This window comes from Osmia lignaria, chromosome 2 (genome assembly GCF_051020975.1).
Source record: "Osmia lignaria lignaria isolate PbOS001 chromosome 2, iyOsmLign1, whole genome shotgun sequence".
Lineage (NCBI taxonomy): Eukaryota > Metazoa > Arthropoda > Insecta > Hymenoptera > Megachilidae > Osmia > Osmia lignaria.
The window spans coordinates 8,066,286-8,088,414 of NC_135033.1; the positions used below are offsets into that span (position 1 = coordinate 8,066,286).

The 22,129-nt window shown below is 39.8% G+C and overlaps 2 protein-coding genes across 3 annotated transcripts; both read right to left on the reverse strand.

The window, feature by feature from the left end:
* Window positions 1–8,993: 8,993 nt before the first annotated feature.
* Window positions 8,994–10,756, reverse strand: Prdm13 (PR/SET domain 13). Its single transcript, XM_034330274.2, has 4 exons — window positions 10,538–10,756; window positions 10,196–10,445; window positions 9,449–10,109; window positions 8,994–9,327 (listed from the first exon to the last, which is right to left on the reverse strand). The coding sequence occupies exons 1-4, from the start codon at window positions 10,754–10,756 to the stop codon at window positions 9,093–9,095; spliced, it is 1,365 nt and encodes a 454-aa protein (XP_034186165.1). The 3' UTR covers window positions 8,994–9,092.
* A 5,947-nt stretch (window positions 10,757–16,703) lies between these two features.
* On the reverse strand, window positions 16,704–21,086 carry Rsph3 (Radial spoke head protein 3). Of its 2 annotated transcripts, XM_034329946.2 has the most exons (9): window positions 19,562–21,081; window positions 19,184–19,265; window positions 18,955–19,128; window positions 18,765–18,893; window positions 18,506–18,709; window positions 18,283–18,445; window positions 18,026–18,112; window positions 17,387–17,566; window positions 16,704–16,875 (listed from the first exon to the last, which is right to left on the reverse strand). In XM_034329946.2, exons 1-8 carry the CDS (start codon window positions 20,329–20,331, stop codon window positions 17,397–17,399), a joined length of 1,779 nt encoding a protein of 592 aa, XP_034185837.1. In that variant the 5' UTR covers window positions 20,332–21,081; the 3' UTR covers window positions 16,704–16,875; window positions 17,387–17,396. The 2 variants fall into 2 exon arrangements, 1 of the variants encoding a protein (XP_034185837.1); XR_004582096.2 differs by lacking the exon at window positions 16,704–16,875 and having other exon boundaries at window positions 17,526–17,566; window positions 18,229–18,445; window positions 19,562–21,086.
* Between the last annotated feature and the right edge of the window lie 1,043 nt (window positions 21,087–22,129).

Here is a 22,129-nt window from a genome sequence, read left to right on the forward strand (position 1 = left end):
ATAAAAGAGGAACACTCTCATTAACGTCGCTTCCGTTCAATCAACTAATTTTCACGGCGCCAGAAATACGCTGCAACAGCCACGCTAAATAATCCAATCGATAATCGACTAATAATAAATTTGTACGAGGCACGGCCAACGAGACGCCACGATGCTTCCTTTAAATTATGCACTATGCAAGAGGACCGCTGACGTGTTAGAATGAAACACACGTGAAATACCGTCAATAATTTTCATTACTCGTGCCGTGGGACGGGGGATGCGATAACGTACTGGGTGTTAATAAAATAGGAATATTAAAATATACATGCACCAGTTGTCGCGTTCGTATTTTGCAAATGTCGATTCAATTATTTCATTTTCATCAGAAGATACAATGTTGGATTTCAAAGAGAAAACAATAAACATTCGAAAGATAGCTAAATTAGAATTGACTGTACTAATTTTAGACAAATCCTCTAATTACAAAATGGTACCTAATGTCTATCCCCAATGGCAAAGGATGCTATTAGCAGAAACACGATTTGCATATTTCAAAAATGGATCACCCTTTGCTGTCTCTGACTGCGGCGAATCTCAGTGATGTTCGTAGCAAAGCTTTTCCATCTCATTCAACGAATGTTAATTCATCACCACCCTGTGTAGAAACGTCGCGTTAGCTGGCGCGGCGGAGCATCGAGGGCCGTCGATCGTCCGTTTTCCATCTCGCCAGTAATTCGGTCCTTTGTAAGCTGGTCATCAGATTATTAACTATCATCCGAAGGTAAATGTAGCGTGGACGTGGAGCAGAGGATCGATAATTCATGCGCGACGAAGTTGCTCGCGCTCGAAAAGGATTAATTCGGGCATACGGGTGATAGCTGGCCGGCCATCGTCGACCTCCTCCGGGCGTCCATTGTCGTCTTTTTAACAACCCTCCCGTCAACCCTGTAAGCGTCAAACTCCGGCGTATTTATAAAGTTTCCGACGTTTCGGACGGAGACAGGCAGGGTTGAGTGGCCGCGTCTCGGAAGATTCGAGGAAGACTATTGAAAGGCACGATGAAAACTTCTTAATTCCAGCACGAGCCTGGTCTAGTTTTCTCAAGCTTCGTGGACGAGTTGGTTCTTTCACGAGAAACGCTTGTATATACAGGGGCCGAGTTATTACCGGAAGAAGAAAAGAACTTCTGCTTTATACTGAACCGGCTATTAACCCTTTCATCTCGGAAATATTTTCACGGCGCCACTTTATAGCGGACCGACGAGAATCATATCGATGCTACTTATCTAAGATTTCAATATCCCACGGAAAGATTTTTACAAGTTTATTTTACTACCCTTACGAGAAAATACGATTCGTTGTCCTTTCATTTTCTTGTTAAATAAAGCAAGAAGGCTATATAAAAGAAGCTGGTAATCAAGATCTTTTTTCTCCTTCAAGATTTCATATACATTCGTTAATCTTAACAGCTATACCTCGTTGGTTCACATCCGTAGAAGTTTCCCTCTGTAAAAGTTATCGTTTTCATAACTCATCCAGTGCAAAGAGGGTGCTTTCTGCCAGGGGTTGACCGACCAATGAAAATATGTCCCTGTTACGAAAGGATTAGCGAGGATTAACTGGGAGATTTAGAATGGTCTCGTGCTCGGTGCTCGCTAAACGTCTAATCCGAATATATGATCGTCTTTCTTCAGGGTCCCCGACGTCTTCGTATCAAAGGAAGCAGATACTAAAGAATCAATACTGATCATAAATGTTAACAAGCATATTGTAAATTCTATAGATATAATGGAATACATCAATTTATTATCTGTTTATCAACTGTACGTTGCAGAATCGCTGATTTATTATAAATGATCAATGATTATTCGAAAATTCAAATAGAGGGAAATACTATGAAAGATAGGTTTCCACTACATAGCTTTACCATTAGTTTATGGTCCCCATGGGTGTACGAAGGGTTGCCATGACGCTTATAAGGGACAGTAACGAGGAGTTGGATAATGTCGCGTTCTATGCAGGGCCTCCAAGTTATAATTGTTATATGTTAACCGAGGAAGACAGGTAGGAAAATGAGCATCTCCGAACTTAATGTTTTTGTTACCTTTCACTGGCGGAGCATGCTGCAATATATTGGCCATTACTAGCATCTTGTATTAAAAAGTTTGACTTTTACGAGGGAACTGCATGAGATACTATGAAGTTATTTGAACGAAACTTCGTAGACAGGAAAAATTTGACATGCGTGAGTATAGAAAGTCGATGTGGTAATTAATAATATCATTTTTTGAGCCTCCCTCGAATCAATTCACCCCTCCAATTTTCGCTTCCTCGACCTTTTTCAATCAATTACATATATATTATTCTTAAACAAGTATTGTTTTAAGATTTGAAAAATGAAACTATATACCATAGTATGATCAAAGGGTTACACAATCTTTACCGTTGATGATAAAGCAAATCTCTGTTATACCTATAACAAGCAATGCAGTTTACAACACCCTGGTATCTCAATGTTGGATGCAAGTGTTTTTTTAAAAAAGTAGAATTTTGCTCGGTTTGTTCCCGTAGTATGGTACATTACTATTTCCCATATAAAAGTACCATGTCCCATCCTGCTATACCAACTACGTTTGATATTCTAAAATTGAAGCGTAAACTGTAAAAGTCGTAACTTTTATTACTGCATGTATTGCATTCAATAACTGTTTCATCTTTAATAAATTACATAAATAATATACATAAAAATCGAACTCATATTATATCGTATAAAAGATGAATAATTAATACAAGTATTTACGTATGAATGTTATGAAAATAATAAATTTCAATATTATTACAAATTATTACAAAATTATATCGGTTTTCAAAGACAGCGAGTTCTCAAAATACGTCGTCATTTCTAAACAAAATGCAAAAAAAATTTGAGTCACGTGTTCAGTAGGCTTTAAAGAATATTATTCTGGTCCTTATATTATCCAAATCGTCAAAAAGTTATAAAATATTGAAATTGCTGTCTGTCAACGGTCAAGAAAATGGCGGATCTGACTCACCTACATCGATTTATTCGTAATATAAACATTTCTGCCAATAATTTGTCCAAATAGGCACCAGACTAATATTCTTTGGGTCGGATAGAATAAAACGAGCACCCAAGGGATGATGTACAAGTCTCCAGGAAGAAGTATTTTGAGAACTACGATTTCGTTGATTGTTCACACGCGAAAGACGTCAACAAGGTAAAACAGACCAGAAATTTAGTTTCTCGTTCATTCTGTAGTAATAAACAATTGTAAAATTAAAAATAATAATTAAATAATTTTTAATAGAATAATTAAACAAAATTTTGCAATATACCCACGCGGAAATGTAAAGAAATAAACAATTTAAATAGATATAACAATAATTTGATTAATAAACAATTGTAAAATATAAAATAATAATTAAACAAATATTAACAAATATCAGATAGAAATAGTTAAATCTGCGGAACCGGTGAAGCGGAACGTCACGCTTGATTGCGCGCGCCGCGCGCCGGTTCGCGCGCAACCTGTAGAGAGGTCAAATCTAATCAGTCTTATCGCGACCGCCGAAGAATACGGATGGAGCTGCCAAACATATACCGGTACGGGTTGACACTATGGATATTCGTGCATGGATTTATCAGTGTGTTACCACAAGTATTTCTATGTGTGCCTATGGTGTTTCCTATAGTGTTTCCCTTGTGTTTTGGAATATTTATACGGATATATTAGTGCGTCTTATGGTGTGGTCACCCATGTGTTCTGACATTTTTATACAAGTACATTAGTGTGCTGTGTGGTGTGGTACCCCATGTACCTGCATGTGCTTTATTGTGTTTTATGGTGTGGTTTCCTTTGTGCTTTGGCATATATTTACGGATTTATTAGTGGGTTTTATGGAATGGTACCCTATGTGTTTTGGCATATTTATACGGATTTATTAGTGGGTTTTATGGAGTAGTACCCTTTGTGTTTTGGCATATTTATACGGATTTATTAGTAGGTTTTATGGAGTAGTACCCTTTGTGTTTTACTATACTTTTGCAAATATTTTATAGTGTTCTATGCTTTTCATCTTCGAGTGTTTTGGGATGTATTTACATGTGTTTTACCGTGTTTTATAGTGTAGTTATTCCCATATAGTTTTGCATGCATATTTTTGAATTATCCTATGTATTAGCATATTAACTACAACAAATTGAGAGAAAACATATATCGTTCAAGAATCGTGATTTTTATGCTTTCAGATGAGTGCTTTGGCCAGTGGGGATACCGTTTCTTTGACGAGCCAACAGACGAGCTATGGGTCAATCGAACAATAAGATGCGTGGCGAGTGCAGTGGTGCAAGTCAACGATCGGTGAGTCGCATGCTTTAAAGTTCCTCCGGTTCCCATCATGTCGTAGGACGAATGGTCCGTAGCGACACGGGAATTGGTTGTAATTTCTATTTTTTGAGCGAGCATAGTGACCCACGAATATCACTGTATCATTTTATACAATGATAATCGTGCAAATTGCTTTTTTATGTATTTTATGCCTTAGCTCAGGATAGGGTTTTCTTGTACATATTTACGTATACAGATTTCGAGTTTAAAAATGTAGAGAAGTCGGATGACCCTCCGACTTCACAATACACTTACTTTCTTATATGTACAAGAATTTACTTCGCGATGAGCGGATTTCAATATCAAAGTAATAAGCATGAATACTATTAATTATTACAACTACTTACTTTGATAACGAAATCGCTCTTGAAATTGAAACGTTTTTCCGATTTTACTCGTGAAATTGGCATCAGTTTAGTATATGGGCTGGCCCCCAGGGGGGTCGGTATTTGCTCTTCAAGCATTGTATAAAGTTCACCTTTCGTAATTGAAATTCATTCTGTCACATTCATGATTCTCGATCTTAAACACTCATCATTCACACTTCAGCCTCACGAACTCTATCACATAATCATTTATCCACCCGCATACGCTTGTGTAGTGAAATATTACCCCGTTAGGATTTTCAAGTTAAAGTAGTGTTGCGAAAAATTTTCAACGCGAGAATAAATATTACCCCGTTAGGATTTTCACGTTTAAGTAGTGTTGCGAAAAATTTTAAACGCGAGAGTAAATATTACCCCGTTAGAATTTTCAAGTTTAAGTAGTGTTGCGAAAAATTTCCGGCGCGAGAGTAAATATGACTATACACTGACTAGTATTCGGTGGGAATCCTTTTGGTTTTTATTTGATAAAATTAGTTACAAGGATTCCGCGGCATAAGACCGTGAAACACCATCTCATGGGAGATAAACCCATGCATTACTAGGCCTTTGCAGGCGCAGCTTTAGAATACGGAACATATGAAAATATGTTACCATATTTTAAACTGTAGTCCTTTTGTCTATACTATGGGCGTCCGTCAATCTGACACCGTTGGATGCAACGTGTTGGACGGGCGGGTAGCGCTCTTAGCGAAGGGGTGCATCCTGTCCTGGCGTTACGACGTCCAGGCGGGGTGGGTGGTATGTAGCGTCGGGCGCAAGTCCAGGGGGCCTAAGAACCTCCGTTGCCAACTGATATTAGCAGTGCACCATGTTTTATGTCATAGTTGCTCAATTTTGCTTTTCTGTATTTGCTGTCCAAGCTTTATATTTGCAAAGTCGAGTCACTTTTATTAAAAATAAAGCCCCCTGGGGGGGCCAGCCCATATACTGAATCGGAGCCGTGAAATTTCGCCGATATTCTTACTTTTAATAAAGTGAGAATATCATCTTTAGTTTTTGCTAATCATACGTTTTAGCTCAGGCATTTCAGCACACATGAAGAAAACTGGTAGGTGAAAATACCTTTGGCCTTGTTCATTTTTACGCCCAAAGCTCATTCGGGTACTTAGATGTACTCGCGTGGGTGGAGGGCGGTGGACAAGGTTTAGTTTTAAGTGTAATACATTTTGGCGACTGACAAAAGTAGTGAACCAATCGTGAACCACGATAGAAGTTCCACATGTGTGTGTGTGGTTAGGATGTGGGATTTGTATCGTTTATTAACAATCTTAACTTGCTATAACATTACAAAATACTTATCAAGAATAAATTGAAAAATTTTTACATTAGATAATTCAATCGAATACGAAAATGAAATGTATTACTTTAGCATAATGTTCACTATTATTTGTCAGTCGATTTCAGCAAAAAGGTATGATTTTATTAGAGTGTGAAAGTTGAATTGAACTCGGGTGTCGGAGGCGTCCCGGGACGTTCTCCCTAGGTGTAGGCATTTTTGCACCCGGGTGGTTGTATGAGAACCGTGGAGTGAATTTTTGTGAGAATGAGTTTTGCCCTTTTTTAAATATAGCGATAGGCAGGCAGGTAGTTTACTTCTGGTGTGATTGAGTTTAGTTTATAAGTAGGCAGGGCCAGAGCAAGCTTTCATGTTTCTCTTCGTATTCTCCTCTAATACGTGAGAAGCTTGTATCTGGGGTTGGAAATTAAAAAATCGAGAGGAAAAATGAAAATGCAAATTAATTAGTTGATTAATTAATTAATTTAGCATTCTCTCTTGATTTTTTCAAGGCCAAGCCTTATTAGTTTGTAAGTCGTAGTCGTGGTACTAGACCCGATTACAAAAATGAAGTATTAAAGTGAAAGTGCAGTGAAGTGAAGTGAAGTGAAGTGAAATTAAAAAGTGTTTTGTGCTTGGACATTTGCAAAAATTGTGCAGGTATGCGAGTAGCGATTCAAGGGATCGTTGCTCGTTTACGTGTTACGTTTTTACAAATGTCTGAGCAAACGTAAAATTTTCGCGAGTGATTTTTGTGAGGCTATTGCCGAAGAAAGAAGAGGCTATATGCTGAAGCGCCCCGGCAAAATTTGCCCAGAAGAGGGGAACTACTAATGGCTCTCCATCTTCGGATGGACAGTCATTCTGTCACTATGCTCGCTAATTTGTTTTTTCATTTTTTGTGTTTTTCCTTGAACGGTATGAATAATACCGTCCAGGACGTATTGAACTCGACATTTTACGAGTTCAATACCCAGCTCGTTGAATGGTCAACTCGCGATTTTATTTCCCCTATTTCTTTTTCGTTTATTGCTTTATTGAAATAAATTATTCTTTTCCTATTGATTTGCACATCAATTATATTTCATGTTCTTATTTTAATTATGTTCTATTTATTTAAAACCTACCTTGAGATTGTAATGGTAATTATATTTTCTGTTGTCGGCATTTTTCAGTTCAATTGTAGTCGAAATTATGATGTTAATTATATTTTCTATTTCAGCATTTTATTATTGAATTATTTTTTAATTATTACTGAAATTATGACGTTAATTACATTTTCTATTTCAGCATTTTATTTTTTAATTGTTATTTTGTTAATTGTTACAGAAATTATGTTCAAATTATGTTAATTATATTTTCTATTTCAGCATTTTATTGTTGAAATATTATTTTCTCAATTGTTTCTGATATTAGGATGTTAATTTTATTTTCTATTTCAAGATTGTATTGTTTAAATTTTTATTTTATGTAGTCTGTTTTGAATGGTTTCACGTTATTGTATATCTAATCCTAATAATTATGTTTTGCCGTTACAGCATTTTATTGTTAAATTATTATTATTTTTTCAATTGTTTCTGATATTAGGATGCTAATTTTATTTTCTGTTTCAAGATTGTATTGCTTAAATTTTTATTTTATGTTGTCTGTTTTGAATGGTGTCACGTTCTTATGATTTTAGGGTGGGTCACTAATGTAGCCACCTCCACGTGGTGTGATCTGGTAATTGATATCGTTTTCTAAAGATAACTTTTAGAAAGCGATATCAAGCTAAGAGCTACTATAAAAAGATTTATATATTTTTTAATTGGGAAACAGTAGTTTAAATTCAGAAAAATATTTTCGGAACTGCAATATTACTGCATAAAAATTGAAACTAAAGCTATCTTTAAATGAGAAAAGAAACTTATTCTATTTCCGACTAATTTTAATTGCAAATGTTATTAAAAATTAAATATTTTTAAAATTCGATTTTTCGCGCCATCTATACAAAAATGGCTCAAACTACTCAATGACTTACCGATCGATTTCCCTACTGGAAAGCAGCGGAAGCTTTTTACCGACTTATCGTCTTACCTGTTAGCAGTCGTAAGTTACCAGCATCATTTACTAAAAAAATGATAAAAGTTTCATGTCCAAATGTCTTTGCAAACTAAATTGATATATCGTGAAATCAGTAACTCGATGGAAAAATAGCATTTCATATTTTTGTCAATATCTGGTGCTGGTAACTTAACGACTACCGAAAGGGCAGTCGATAAGTCGATGAATAGTTTCCGCCGTCTTTGTGTAGATGGCGCAGTTGTCGAATTTTTAAATATTTTTGCGGGGAATTCAATTTTGCATTTAAATTGTAATTAATATTTAAAGCGAATAATTACATTCTATTAAGCTGCTATTATATTCATGTTATTTCTCGTATTTTGCATTGCTTATAGAAAAATTAGAAGGTTCGAAATAAGTAGTCAATGGATATAGAATAACAATTTTATTTCAATATTTTAATTACGTACTAAGATAACAATAACTTTGATTCTAGCATTCAGAAGCGTATAATTGTACATTTTCTAAGTGGCATTTGTACTATAATAAATGGTTATTAAATCGATGGTCAGTACAGCTACAGCCCGGCTGTAATTTACTTGGTTTTTTCCTTAATCACATTATCTAATATCAGTAAGCCCTTTTCTGTCCATATCTGATAAATACAGTAAGAAAACTGGGTGCTGTGGCTTCGAACAAGAAAGTTTCACATTATGTGCTTTCAATATTGCGAGCTGACCATCGAAATCATTAAAATTACTTACACTAATCTAATATTTACAATTTTTCTACGAATATTAATTACAAAAATAATTATAAATTTCAATTATTAAAGCGCGCGCAAGATAGGATACAAATTTACATTATTACAAACGACGTTCATTCTTACTAACGTCGCTAATATAATTTCTCACCGATGCAAATCAAACATACGAGTCTTTGTTTCACTAAACAAGCTCGTTTTACATTCAACTCGCACCTTTATTTCCACTTTTATTAAACATCGATTCCGTCCGACGATGTGTCCGAAGTTTGCTCCACGTTTTCTTGATGCCTTGATCTAACGTGCCTCTCCAGGTCCCTCCTTCTGACCAACACTTTCCCGCACAATTCGCACCTGTAAGGTGTTTCCCCGTCTGCATGCAATCGTACGTGTTTGTTTAAATTGCTCGGATCGCCAAATGGTCGTAGACAGTACTTGCATTTCAATGGTTTGTAACCAGTGTGGGTTCTGTAATTAAAAAAAAATACTAATGATAATATATCCTGAAAGATCGGATCGAAGGGGTTAATACCAAGATAAGCATAAGCGTGCTTTGGGATTCCCCGTGTAAGACGATATTTTTACAAACCTGATGTGAATTTTCAATCCATATTTCCTCGAGTAGACTTTTCCGCAATAGATGCACAGATGTCCTTGCTTCGATTTTCCGAGATTGCTGACTATCGTTTCCATCTGTGCAGCGTGTACCTCGGTGGGGATCGGTGCGGCGGTCGTTTGCACGTTGTACGTCGTTAAAACGGATTCGTCTCTGCTCAATGGACAAACCGTGGTGAACAGATTGCTCTGATTAGTGTACGGTTTGAAAGCCGAATGCCGGAAGCCCAAGTCTTTCCTCACGGGAGAGACTTGAGTGGAGGAGCTTGGGGAGATCTGCGTGGTCGAAGAATTCGGCGAGGGTTGATTCGAAGACGAAGGCGATGGTTGATTCGACGAATTCGGAGAATTGTTGTTCGTCAGAGATGCGCTAGAGTCCATGGTTTCTACCAAGATCGGCGATATCCTGGTAGACGATGCTCGCGCCAGATTCGACTTGGTCAATTCGAATCTGAAAGTCGGCGGGAACAGACTGAGAGACAGGGTGGACCTCGGCGACAAACTGAACTCTTTCGCCAGCACGGACCAAAGATGATTAGTCTCCAGTCGATTGCACTTTAGGGCTAGGTGGATCTTCAAAGGATTTGGGTACTCGAACAGGTTGTCGCACATGTGGCAGATGTAACGATTCTGACCTGTAATCAATATAAATCTCATTTAGTTCACACGATTCCAAAGGATCGCTCATATCGATATACAAAAATCTAATATCGAACTTTACCTTGAATATTGGACGGTGTCAGGAAGGGCATGTTCATCATTGCCAAAATGTTCTCGGTGAACCACATCAGCAAAGGTTCGCCCGGCGTGATGCTCTTTATCGTCTTCAACATCACTCCTTTATCAGTGGTCATCAGAATTACATTGCAGCTTTGACAATCCTTTGCAAACGCGACGACTTTCAACCAACAGGATGTACTCACTAGTCCATCCACGCAGTACAGTCGACCTCCTTCATCGGCAACTTCAACCTGTGATTAATTAACGAAATTTCGTTAGTTTATTAATATTCTCTTAACAAGTTAATAGTCATTGGAAAAAGAACAATATTATTTGCACGTACATAACGAACCACCGATGTACTCTTTTGACACAATTTGTTCACGTCGATGACCTCTGTAGTGCAGTCTCTTGGTAGCACACCGGCAGCTCTGACGATCGGGGGCATATCCAAGAATCCCTGGGGAAGAGACGTCCTCTCGAGCGCCTCGATGCTCATCATCAGCGCGTTCTCCGTCACGAGTGGATACATAAACGCGTTTGTCGATTCCATGTTCGCCATTTTAAATCTTTTCGTTCATACCATACGCGTCGCGAACACTATTTACAATCGTCCTTGCGTTTTTACTCGAAATTTCAGAAACTTTTTTAATAATAATGAATCTTAAACACGTTTGCAATTCTGTCTAATGTCTGTTGATTTTCACTGTATCACTGAGACTCACGATAATTTCTCTTCGTCGAGAATTCGGATCTCTCTCCTGATGATGATGATGATACGATGTTAAGGTGTCAACTGAGTACGACCTGCATTCCGCACGTGGCTTAAATATATTCCGAGGGCTCGTGCCCCGAATTGACTGCTATGGGGTTTACTTCCCCTTCTCCTCTGATGCTTGCACCCCGACTCTTTCCGTAGCCAGTGTACGCGTAATTGTATTTAAAGAGACGGGCCAGGGGGTGACTCGGCCCCGTGCTAGCGATCCTCGAATCCTGATGCTCTACCATCACCCACGGTGGGGACATTGTGGTCGGTCGAGAAGGGTTTACAGGAGGTTTCTGATGTGAATCTAGCGCAAGGTGCATCGATCACAATGTTATTTTTTATTTAATATTATAACTTGGCGATATTTTTATTCCACTAACTGGATTAAATAATTTTAATAAAATTGCGAGTTGAATTGATTATTTTTTTTGAAATGCGATTAAGGGATATTCTACCATGAATTTTTATGTTAAAAATTCGAAGAAGTTGATGGTACCGTTCGGAAATTTCTTATGGTACCATTTTTCTTTCATACAATCCGCCTTCCTTCCGTTTGCCGAAATGCTATTGGTCCTGCCTCTCGAATAATTATGGCGGAAACGCCCTTCCATATATAATCGACCACACTAAAGACAGGGAGCTACCGTAAAAATTAATGTACTAATTTCTCTTCATTAGAAATTTAAAAAATATTCTTTAGTGTACTATATTTTTCAAAAAGTATTCTACTAAATCATCTACGTTTTGGTATCGTTTATTCTATTCTAAATTAGAATAGAAAATTCAGGGGAATGTACCAATGCACTATACAGATTATGAAATTATTAAAAAATAATTTGCTTCTGGTTAAAATAATTATTTATCGATATCTAGTAAATTTCTCAAGCTTGGAGTACATTGTTAAAGTCACGTATCCACCAGTTTACAGTTAACTTATTAACGCGTTCAGTTTCATTGTCAGGTTAAGAAACACAAAGCTCGTGCTCAACGGAGTATGACGATTTTCCTAGTAACTAATCAATAGGATAGCTGGACTGTTTGATTCGAAATACCACGAATTCGGTTAAAAATCAGTCACCCAGAACGTCGTTGCGCATGAATTGCTTTACTACCCACGGCGGTACGACGATCTTGAAAACAAAACCGCTCTTCAGGATCGCCGAAGAAGGTGCTCGCTAATATACCTAAGACCGTCGCAGGTACGAGTCCCAGCGTCACGGATGCACGAGCAAGGGATGAATCAGGTAAAGTGCCATTGATACAGCAACATTGAAATTGTTCTTTCTCTGGCGCCGGATTGTCTGGCCCATTTTAACCAGTTTCTGTCTGAACTTGCGTTTTCATTCAGAAGTGTTCAAGCGTAACTCGGTACAACGAAAGATACCGGTACCTCGCGACCAATGCACCCTTAATACATTGATTCCTTTTGTAATATTAATGTCATTCGATTGTTTCCACGCTGTACAATTCCTTTGCAATTCTATCCAACAGGTTGCAGGTTATTCTACGATAAATTAACAGCAATTGTCTAAAATTTTTCTAAGAACTGGCAAATTTTATTTTCTAAAGAATTCTGCAAAGGGTTAATTGTTTTTTTTTTTTTGTTAAAAATACTTTGTCTCTCGTATTCGTGTCCCGTATTTTCAAATGGTACCATTCACTGGAAAAAGGTCCTGAATAGGTAAGAACCCTTTCTTAACGCGTCAGGGTACGTTCTAGTTGGTTGCTTCTGTTATTACCCCTCTTATTAGCAAGATTTTACCTTCTACTTGGTTTCTTCGACTTCGAACGCTTTCGGAAATCATAGAAACTCATCGTGGTGTGTACCTTCTCGTCGAAGGTTTTCATCATCGTGTCTCGTGTGGAGCCGTCACCAGGAGTGGCTACGGTGGCTGGATGTGTGCTTGATGGGGCTATAAAAGCCTCATGTGAAAGGACATTGTTTGGCTCAGCTGCAAACCAATGCGTGTCCTGTCGAGGACGAGGGATCCTGGCGAAAGGTGCATCTGAATCAACGCTTGATTAGGAAATTAAGTGGCTCATTCTTCTCGCAAGCGTGCGTAGATCGTGATCGCGCGATATCCTGCATGGATTTGCCTAATCGTACGTCGATCTCAATCTTCTCCCTCGATCTCGATTGATCTCGACGGACCGCAGTACCTTTTTTCCATTTCTTTCGATAGAAATTATCTACAGTGGCTTGCATTAACCTCTGAAGGTAAAAAGATATATAATTAGGATAGGAGATCTTGAAATAGCCTAAAAAGTCTGGAACTCTATTTCTTTAATTAATTGCCTAAATTTTAAGATGAGCGTACGTGATGAAACGCACGATCCCAATTTCCTGGTACCGTCCTCCTTTTTGCCCGACGATTCTTCCCTGCAACCTTTTCTTCATTGTGTTGCACCTTGACCGAAAAACCTCCCCTAATGACTCGGCTAATACTTTGCTCCTTAGCATTCACAATTACGCATTTACAGGTAACCTACACTAATTGCTAGTACCAACTGCCTGTTCCTTAACGTTACTCGAACTTCTTAATACGCTGATCTTTATCTAATTCTGGTTTAAAGACTTTTACGTCATTCTAGCGATTTAGTTTAGTATTAGAGATCGAGCATTAGCTGAGATAAAGTTTAATGATCTCTCTGCGACGCACTTAACGTGGCCGTTTCAAGTGTTAGAAAATGCTTTCAAATATGGAAAAGATTATAGAGATTAGGAGATATTTGCAAGCTCGAAGGAAAACCAGAAGAAGGGTATGGTTCTTCTTGGTGGATCCTGTACGGGTGACGTGATTCATCCGGGGGGTGAATGGTGCCGGACCAGGGAATGACACGAGTGTTCACAAGCTGCACCATCCCCTGTACCAACCCCTCTCCAGGTCCCTCGAAATTCGACCACGAGTGTTTCGCCATTCTTCGTTGCCCTATCAAAGCAAGCTACGGCAAGTGTTCCAAGCCCTTTGCACGCTTCGCCGGTGGTAAACAAGAGCTGGAAAATTTTATTCTTCCTAATTTGTTAACCACGTTCCGTCCGTCTATCATGAATCTAAGACATTACTTATAGAAAATTGTTCAATTCCAAAATTAAAATTAAAATTGAAATTAAAATTATCATGGGTGGTTGAAAATGTAATAGAAATTTTATTGTCACACTGGGTACGTTTTTCGACATAAACAAAATAGGAAATACCTATCTGGCCACAACTCTCGGATAAAATTCTGTTTTTGCCCGCATCTCGGCTTGGGGTTCCACCCTCTGGTTGTCTCTTTCTAAAATCGGGGTGCATTGAAAGAACCGCGGGCCTGCTAGCGAGCAAGTGTTCCGCCGTGACCAATGGGCCCTTGCACGCATGTGCGCGCTTCCCAATGCGATATTAATATCGCGATTATCATCTACGTATTATCGCTCCTCCCTCCTGCGTTGCTCAAAATAAGCCTGCAAGAACCACCCCCTTTTGGCTTGTCCGCCTATGCAGTTTGGGTCAACCTTCCTTATCAATTATACTATTCTTTGTGAAAGAAACCCTGCATTGAAATTGTTTGCCAAATTTCTAAATCGCTATCGATCAAGCGATATCGAGTGAACGGCAATGATTTCTCTTTGAAATCAGCGTATTGTTTAATCATTAGACGACGAGTATTTATGTTCGATAGAAAAGCCGAGTCTTCCGGTTTTCGATTTTAAGCAGACACCGACCCCTTCGACGCGCAGCGACGTAACAAATCTTATTGTTTGGTGCCCTTTTACGAGATTCTATATAACACGTAACCACCCTGGATACTGCGGGGTAGAAGTCTGAATTATGGTCGCCTTTGCGGAGAGCTGACTATAAAGGTGATTCGTCTCGGTTCTGCAAGTGTCAAAAGTTTACCCCTAATGGCTCTTCCAACGAGACACTGTCTTATGTATTATTAATATTTGTCAATGCTCGTCGCTAGTATACTGATCCTAATTTTTATCTAATTTTTAATAAATGGACGTAACTTTGTTTTATAAAAGAAACTTTAAGGGAGTATGTACATTTAGAAATTTTCTCTTTAATGCGAATTCCAGAAAGGATTCAATAAATTTCTTAAAACAGCTTAAATTTAATCGACGATAATTGAATAGGAATGGGGTGCTTAATGTAATCTTTCCGCAGTCAAAAATTTAGTCTCGATCACGTGCCGTCGACATATTGCCGCGTCTCTCGAAACCGAGAGCCGTGTAACGCGACACGTGCCACTCGAATACACCATAACACCATTGCAGAGAATCGTGCACCCCGTACTCGGATTCCTGTTTAACCATTAGCCACTGTTTGCTTGATTTTAACAGTCAATTCTAAGAGTTACTACGAGCACACCGCATGGTCCATAGAATAAGCTATTGCCTCGATCTTAACACTGTTCGTTACCATTAGCCTAGCATTAATTGAATATATATTTTTTTTAAATAAAAGGAAATAAATTTTGTGCGGATTATAAATTTACAAGACTATTTTCTAATCTAATTTCCAATATTGGCAGAGTAAATCACGCATAGACGCAGGTGACACCGGTCACATGATAAAATAACGCAGACACCCCACTGTTAGAACAGCACCCACCTCTGTACCCCTTCTTTAGCCTCCCCGAAAAACACGACTCACTTGGCACACAAGTTTTCTGCATATAATACGTACGGTATCTCGGGATGAACCTCCCGCTTAATTTAATCCAATACAATATGGCTCCCCTCACCTTGTCGTTCACCGCTGGAAAGGGTGCGTTTAAGAGGGTGGGTGGCTTTTTAAAACTGTACCGATCTCAATTCACCGTGAAACCTTATCCTATTATGATCGATCTAATCCTGATTTGGCTGGACAGGTTTTTTACTTTCGCGGTGTACCGACCAATCTTATCTACATTTCAGGGAGGAGGTTGATTGAATTTCTTTATTCCTTCCTACATTCATTTTAGTTCCATGTACTGTTTAGTTTCTGTAGTCCGATACGATGAATGGTTCGTCCATTGTAAAATTTTCGTGGAAAATCGAGGTTTCATTTTCGGTATTATCTGTACGCAGCGGACTGTGACGTCTTCCTTCGGTAATAGGCACCTTTTTTGATTAGATCTTGAGCCCTCGGTGAGACAGGTACGTACAGGTCTGAAGCAATCTAATAAATACTAAGGCAAGCGGTAGAACGCAGGTGCCGAAGGCGCCAGACTTTACCGTACCTCAGACCTCTCGTCGGCGAACTTCTTGACCGGAAGCTATGATTCAGAAGCTTCGATGCCTTTTATTTGCACTCGCGCTACGTGCAATCTTTATTAGATCTCTGTAATTACTTTACCTTTTTACCTTTTGACGAGCTTCTATTAGGGTAACGCTAAGGGAACACGCGTACCTAGAAATTTTCAAATTTTCCATTTTCCACTTTCGAGTTTTAACATTTCATTCGAGATACATCTTACAAATTTTTGCTGGTTCGAATTCTGCTCGAGTCGCGTGCTCCTTTTTCCCGAACCACGGATTCTTCTAAACCGAAATAACAGACACTGGTGGGAGAAGTAAAACAAAGTTCGACGATTTTAGGAACCGATTCGTATTTTCGATCTCGCCAGTGTCACTTCAGCTGCTCTTCCGTGTACGATACCTCCAAAAGATAAACCAACGAAGACAAGTAACCCGCCATCCGAGCACAAATACCTTAATTCCTTCTATAATAACTAACATCGACACGCTCATTTTTTCCCAAATCGTGTAATTTTTAGCCAAGGAAAATATACACAGGAGTGAAAGAAAAAAGGACATAGGAAAATAATATTAAACAATTTCATTTATTTTGGATTACTTTAAATGTTTGCGTCGAATCACTATTGGTCTTCTCTTAATTTGAATCGCTCCTTTTAATTCCATTTCATCTTCTCCTTGATTCGTGACGAATCTGTAAGTAATTAACAAACTTGTGTTAATTAATTCGGATATATTCGAAAACAGCTTGTCATTTAAAATTTTTAGGGGATTTTATTCTAATTCAGATTGAAAGAAAATGGATAATTAATTTCTGATGGATTTTTGTCTGGGACGCGGTGGCATGGTGGTGGTGGTTGGTGTTTGCCATGGGGATCGCAAACGCGGTGACCTGTCACGGGGGCGCGACTGGAGGAGATGGATTTGTTTCGCAGCTGTGTACACTGCTTAATGTAGAAACCAGTGGGACCGGGGATTGCTCCTCTGGTGAAGGTGTTCTTAAATCCGAAAGCTAACTATGATACGCTCGTTTCTACTTTCGAAGATCAACGAGCGTTAAAACCTTGGCAAACGAATTCTCTAATGTGAATAAAAAAAGAAAATGAAACGATGACAATGAGACGACGATTATTAGAATTATTTGCTAACTTGTTAACCGAGGAGGATCAATTATTTTCGTCTAAAATTATTATAATAATACTTACAAAGAGTATTTTAAACGGCGTCTGTGTTTTCTATAACTGGGGGTTGATAATTCACGAAATTTGGATCGCTGCCACCACCTTCTACATGCTCCGTCGACGGTTTCATCCTCGACGCATCGTACTCCTCGCCAAGTTTTCTGTAAGTCTCCGCACGACTCTCCAGAATCTCTCTGACGATTTCTGAAACGTTACATGAAAATTTAAATACACAGCCAGCCCGTGTATTAACAATTTTTTAATTATAATTGAAAGTAGCGCTTGAAAAATTGTTGGAAGGAACGATTGAAATTTCGCGACAGAGTGGCACCAGATCGTGGTCATCGAGGGGGTACCTGGGACCTTACGGCTATTCGTTTCGCCATTCATGGCCTTCTGTTTCGAAAGGAATAATAATGAAACGGTAATACAGCTCTTTCTCCTTTTACGACGTGACAAAGCCTTCCACGATAAAACTGTTAACAGCACGACAGGATTAACGCACAAAGGGACGTTTTCCTTCGGTGTAACCGACACCTCTATAAATCCTCTGTCGAAATGATAGCTAGCGTAAATCACATCGCGTGGCAGATTCTTGCAAAGTTTATAACAAATTCTCGAGTAAACCTGCAAAATGACACGAAGAAGAAAATTCGTACTAACCCATCAGTAGTTCTCTGCTTTCGATCATGTTGCCCATCTCCTTCTTCACCTCTTTCATCAACCATGGTACGAAACCTTCCTCGACATCTGTATAAAAATAATGAATTTCAAATTTCTATGAATTTCTTCGAGATACGTTCGATACCGTAAACCCAGTAGCAACGAAGGTAGAAATGATATAAAACAAAGAATAATTGATAAACCTTTCTGACTAACTAATTCACAAAAAGTAGCAGTGTTCTTGCGAGTTCACGAACCAGCCTTGATCTCGTCCAATATGAATCCAGACATTTTCAACCCTTCTAGAACAGCCGGAAGAAGTTCGGCAATGTATCCTGTTAAAAGAGTCGCCGCCGCGATTCGTTCTTCCGTTTCCTTCTGAGCCACCATCGCTTTCTCGTGTTGCCTTAATCGTTGATCCTGTAGATCATTTAATAAATTAGAGAATCATCGTAGGATTAAATGAAAAAGTATGCAAACCTTTTCTTCTCTGATTCTTCTTTCCTGTTCTTCCAATCTTCGGGCTTCTGCATTCTCTGCAGCGCGTAACTCTCGGAATTTCCTTTGCTGCTCTCTTAGAGCAGCGATTTCCTCTTCTTCGAGGACCTCTATCAACGCCTGCTCCATCGTCTTCCCAACGAGTACCTCGAGGATCGGTTGCACTTCGAAGTCGAAGTCGAACAGCTGTAGGTTTTATAAATTTTGTTAATGAATCGACTGGAGATTATTTTACACTTACATCACCGGGTTCGATTTGCGTGCAAACATCTTCGCCAACCTTCGGCGGACAGTATTCGGGGGTCGGAGGCCTGTCTAAGAAGTAATCGGTCTGCGTTCCGACTTCCGATTCCTCTGGTTTCTCCGATAGCTATCGAATATGATTTCGTAATTTTAATTATTGAAAAAAGATATGATCGTATCGTAATTACCTCCTCGAGAAAGAGGTCCGTTTGCACTGGCTCGTGTTTGCGACCCGGAACCGGAGGCGGTGAACCTTTTCGAAGGACGAGCGCTTTTGACGCTTGAGCTTGCGCTCTTTTTCTCGCCAGGTTTCTTCGCCTAGCTTCCGCTTGCCTGGCTGCTAACGATTGATCTCCGTCGACCTACGAATCAGACTTTCTTTCTTCGGTTTCGAGTGACTTTTCGTTCGTTACTTACGAGAATAGGGGCAGTCGCGCAGGTACTTCCGCGAACGACCCGACGATCAAACATGATATTCCCGAAAGGAATCGGTTGATCGCTGTAAGAAAATCGTACGAGAATAATTTGTAACTGAAAAATTTTTGAACGAGCGTCGAAAAATCATTTCACGCTCTAACATCCTCATTTATAATGTTACGTGTTTAAGCGTAGCTAGAATCTGGCCGCACGAAATTGCATCTGATAATCTTCTCTCTCGTGCACGCAATAAAACGATTTACGCTTTCTTCTAACATACTTGTCTTTTTAGACCTTCGTAAGGTATTATCGTGGAAAATATTTGCCCTGTTCCCTCGCTTCGTTTTGTCAGATTTACCGTCGAGCCTCGTAACTTACGTCGAGTCGTTTCTCTTGATCGTTTTCACCCTGTCGTCCAAGGTCGATGCAGCGATGGTGGTCGCGTTCATCATTCCGAGGGTGTAGTCGACGGTGGCCTTGAGCGCGGCCGGACACCTGGCATTGTGGCTGCTGTGACGTACTTCCGGCCTCCTGGCCAGCGACACGAGGGATTTGAATCTCGACCGCAAAGGGCAAACGTCGATTTCGTTGCTGCCGTTCGCGGGTGGTGCGATGCCAAGTAAGGCCGCCACTTCCGGCGGCGGCATCAGGAATTCTCCGGTTTTCACGGTGCTGATGAACGGTTTCCTACCGAGGTTCTCGTTCTTCCTCCCGCACCTACGTTGTTCCTGCCTCTCCTGTTCCTGTAGTTTCTTCAATTTCGCGTTCAAAACCTCGTTGAAGTTCTCAGTCGACAAAGTGATGCTCGGTTTAATGGCCGGAATTTTCTCCGACGAACGCGCGCTGTCTTGACTTCGGCTTCTCGGCTTCTTCTTCAACGGATTCGTTTGATTGTATTGAAGCGCGGCTTGAAGCAGATGGTCGTTCGATCTGCTGATACATTTCCGATCAAACAGGTTGTTCCCGACGCTCTCGAGTCCGTGGACTTCCGATCCGTTCGAAACGTCGTCGCCGTTCACGTGCAGAAGAGGCAGACTCGTGTCCAGACCGTCCTTCTGAAGGATCGTGAACGCTGGATGATCCTTTCGTTCGAGGTTGAAATGATCTACGTTGGTAGCTGGTGGCAAGGCGGTAATTCCAGCAGGCATGTTCCCTTCCTCTTCAGCAAATTTTCAAAGAAACCCCCTCGTCGTGCATTTTAATACACCGAAATCCCTTTGGCTGTGAAAACCGTCGAGCCGGAAAGATTAAGTGGAAAGGATCACCATCCTGGAACGGTTGAACTCCTTCAAGTAGAAACGGTCCGTCTAATATCAGACGACTGTGTATCACCAACGTTGATGTAATTATTTTTTGAATTATTCCAGGAGAAAACTTGTGACAAATCTTTTTATTTCATACCTCCAACGTGTTTTTCACACCTTTCAAACACGTTTTCTTAAATTTTCACCGATTTATTATAACATTGTACTTGAAGATATCCGAGAACGAACACTTAGAGCATTGTCTCGCGATTTGTATGTAATGATTCGCAGTGAATATTTGGGAAATGATTCGACGGTGAGGAAAACGATCGCGAAGGAAAGCGACGAGGAGGGTTGCGCGATGTCCACGGCATTACTAACCGGCTCGCAACGCCGCCCGCGAGTTCACAGACTGGACAATGTCCTTAGAATCGACCGACATAGACGGTAGACGGGCTACACGTATATTTTTACCCAGCGGCCACTCAATAACGTTGACCAGCGTGAACTTTGCGCATGCCTAAGTGATGCAAAAGGGTTCGAAATCGGTGGTAGCTATGACCACGTATGTCCGTTCGTGTATCGTTGAACGGCGTACAGGGAAACTTGTTCCGGAGCACGCGGTTGACCCCCTCCGTGTCGAAGTTCTTCAAGGTGAAACGTTTCACCGATCGTTTCGCCTCTGCTAGCTTTTGCCACCCTCTCTTCTTTCGCCACCCGAGAGCATAATACGTTCTAATTGCGTGATTTCGTCTAATCGCGTGCTTACATCTTGGCCACTGCTTCCTGTACGGATCGATTGTCAATGATATTCCTTGACACTGTTTTCGCGAAACGCTAGAAATATTTCGCTGTCCAATCGTTGGTTGCTGAGTGTAAAGTATTTGTCGCTATTTCCAATTATACTGCAGGTTGGCCTTGAAGGAAGGGAGGTATAGATTTTTATACTTCACACGTAAAACGTGTGAAAAGGATTAGTCGAGTGTTAACGTACACCCATTAGCATCGATGGTTTCCCTTGGTAAGGGGAATTGTAGGGGAAGTGACCATCTTCTGGTCAATGTATTTGCAGCAGAAATGACATTGACCAGAGATTGATTTGCGTAATGTACGAATGGTTGAATTATCAAGGTCTATTTGTCTTGAGCAATAAACCACTGTGTAAAGATCACTTGCACCCATACATGAAAGGCAATGAAAATTGCATGAACGTGGAGTATGAAGCAATAAGTATGGTTTCAGACCATTCATTTGACAGGGTGACACCTTATCGTACGTAAAGTTACAGTAGTTTTCGTGTCGTAAGTAATCTCATGATGTGATAAAACTTTTTCTTACGAGGAACAGACTGTTGCATGATTCGTCGACGCTTACCCCTAATTTTTCAGCGATTTCATAACTGATTTTGTTATTTCTATTGTATAAAGAATAGTAATTTTAAGAGAACTTACGTGGGCGGGTTCCGATATTTTTTCTGGATATGCAAAATTGCTCTTGGACTTTTGACGAAGGTGTACGTTTCCCTTTTCTTTGGCTCCTCCGATGGTATTTTGTAGGAGTGAGGGCCACGGTTGCACAACCGGCATATATCCGTTCTGGTAGCCATGTTTCTTGTATTAAATTTTAGCTCAAACACTTCTTTGTACAGGATTAATAAAAAATTCCGGATAATAATTGTGATTCGCGTGTAGCGTTCCGTTTC

Bases quoted from the DNA above. Each gene is read 5' to 3' on its own strand.
- Prdm13 (XM_034330274.2), bottom strand. From the start codon at position 10,756: ATGGCGAACATGGAATCGACAAACGCGTTTATGTATCCACTCGTGACG. The intron at 10,446-10,537 runs GTACGTGCAAAT...AATTAATCACAG, and splicing joins GTACATCGGTGGTTCGTTAT to GTTGAAGTTGCCGATGAAGG. The intron at 9,328-9,448 runs GTTTGTAAAAAT...TTTTAATTACAG, and splicing joins GGATTGAAAATTCACATCAG to AACCCACACTGGTTACAAAC.
- Rsph3 (XM_034329946.2), bottom strand. From the start codon at position 20,331: ATGCCTGCTGGAATTACCGCCTTGCCACCAGCTACCAACGTAGATCAT. The intron at 19,129-19,183 runs GTAAGTAACGAA...TCTGATTCGTAG, and splicing joins GCGCGACTGCCCCTATTCTC to GTCGACGGAGATCAATCGTT. The intron at 18,446-18,505 runs GTTTGCATACTT...AATGATCTACAG, and splicing joins GAAGAATCAGAGAAGAAAAG to GATCAACGATTAAGGCAACA.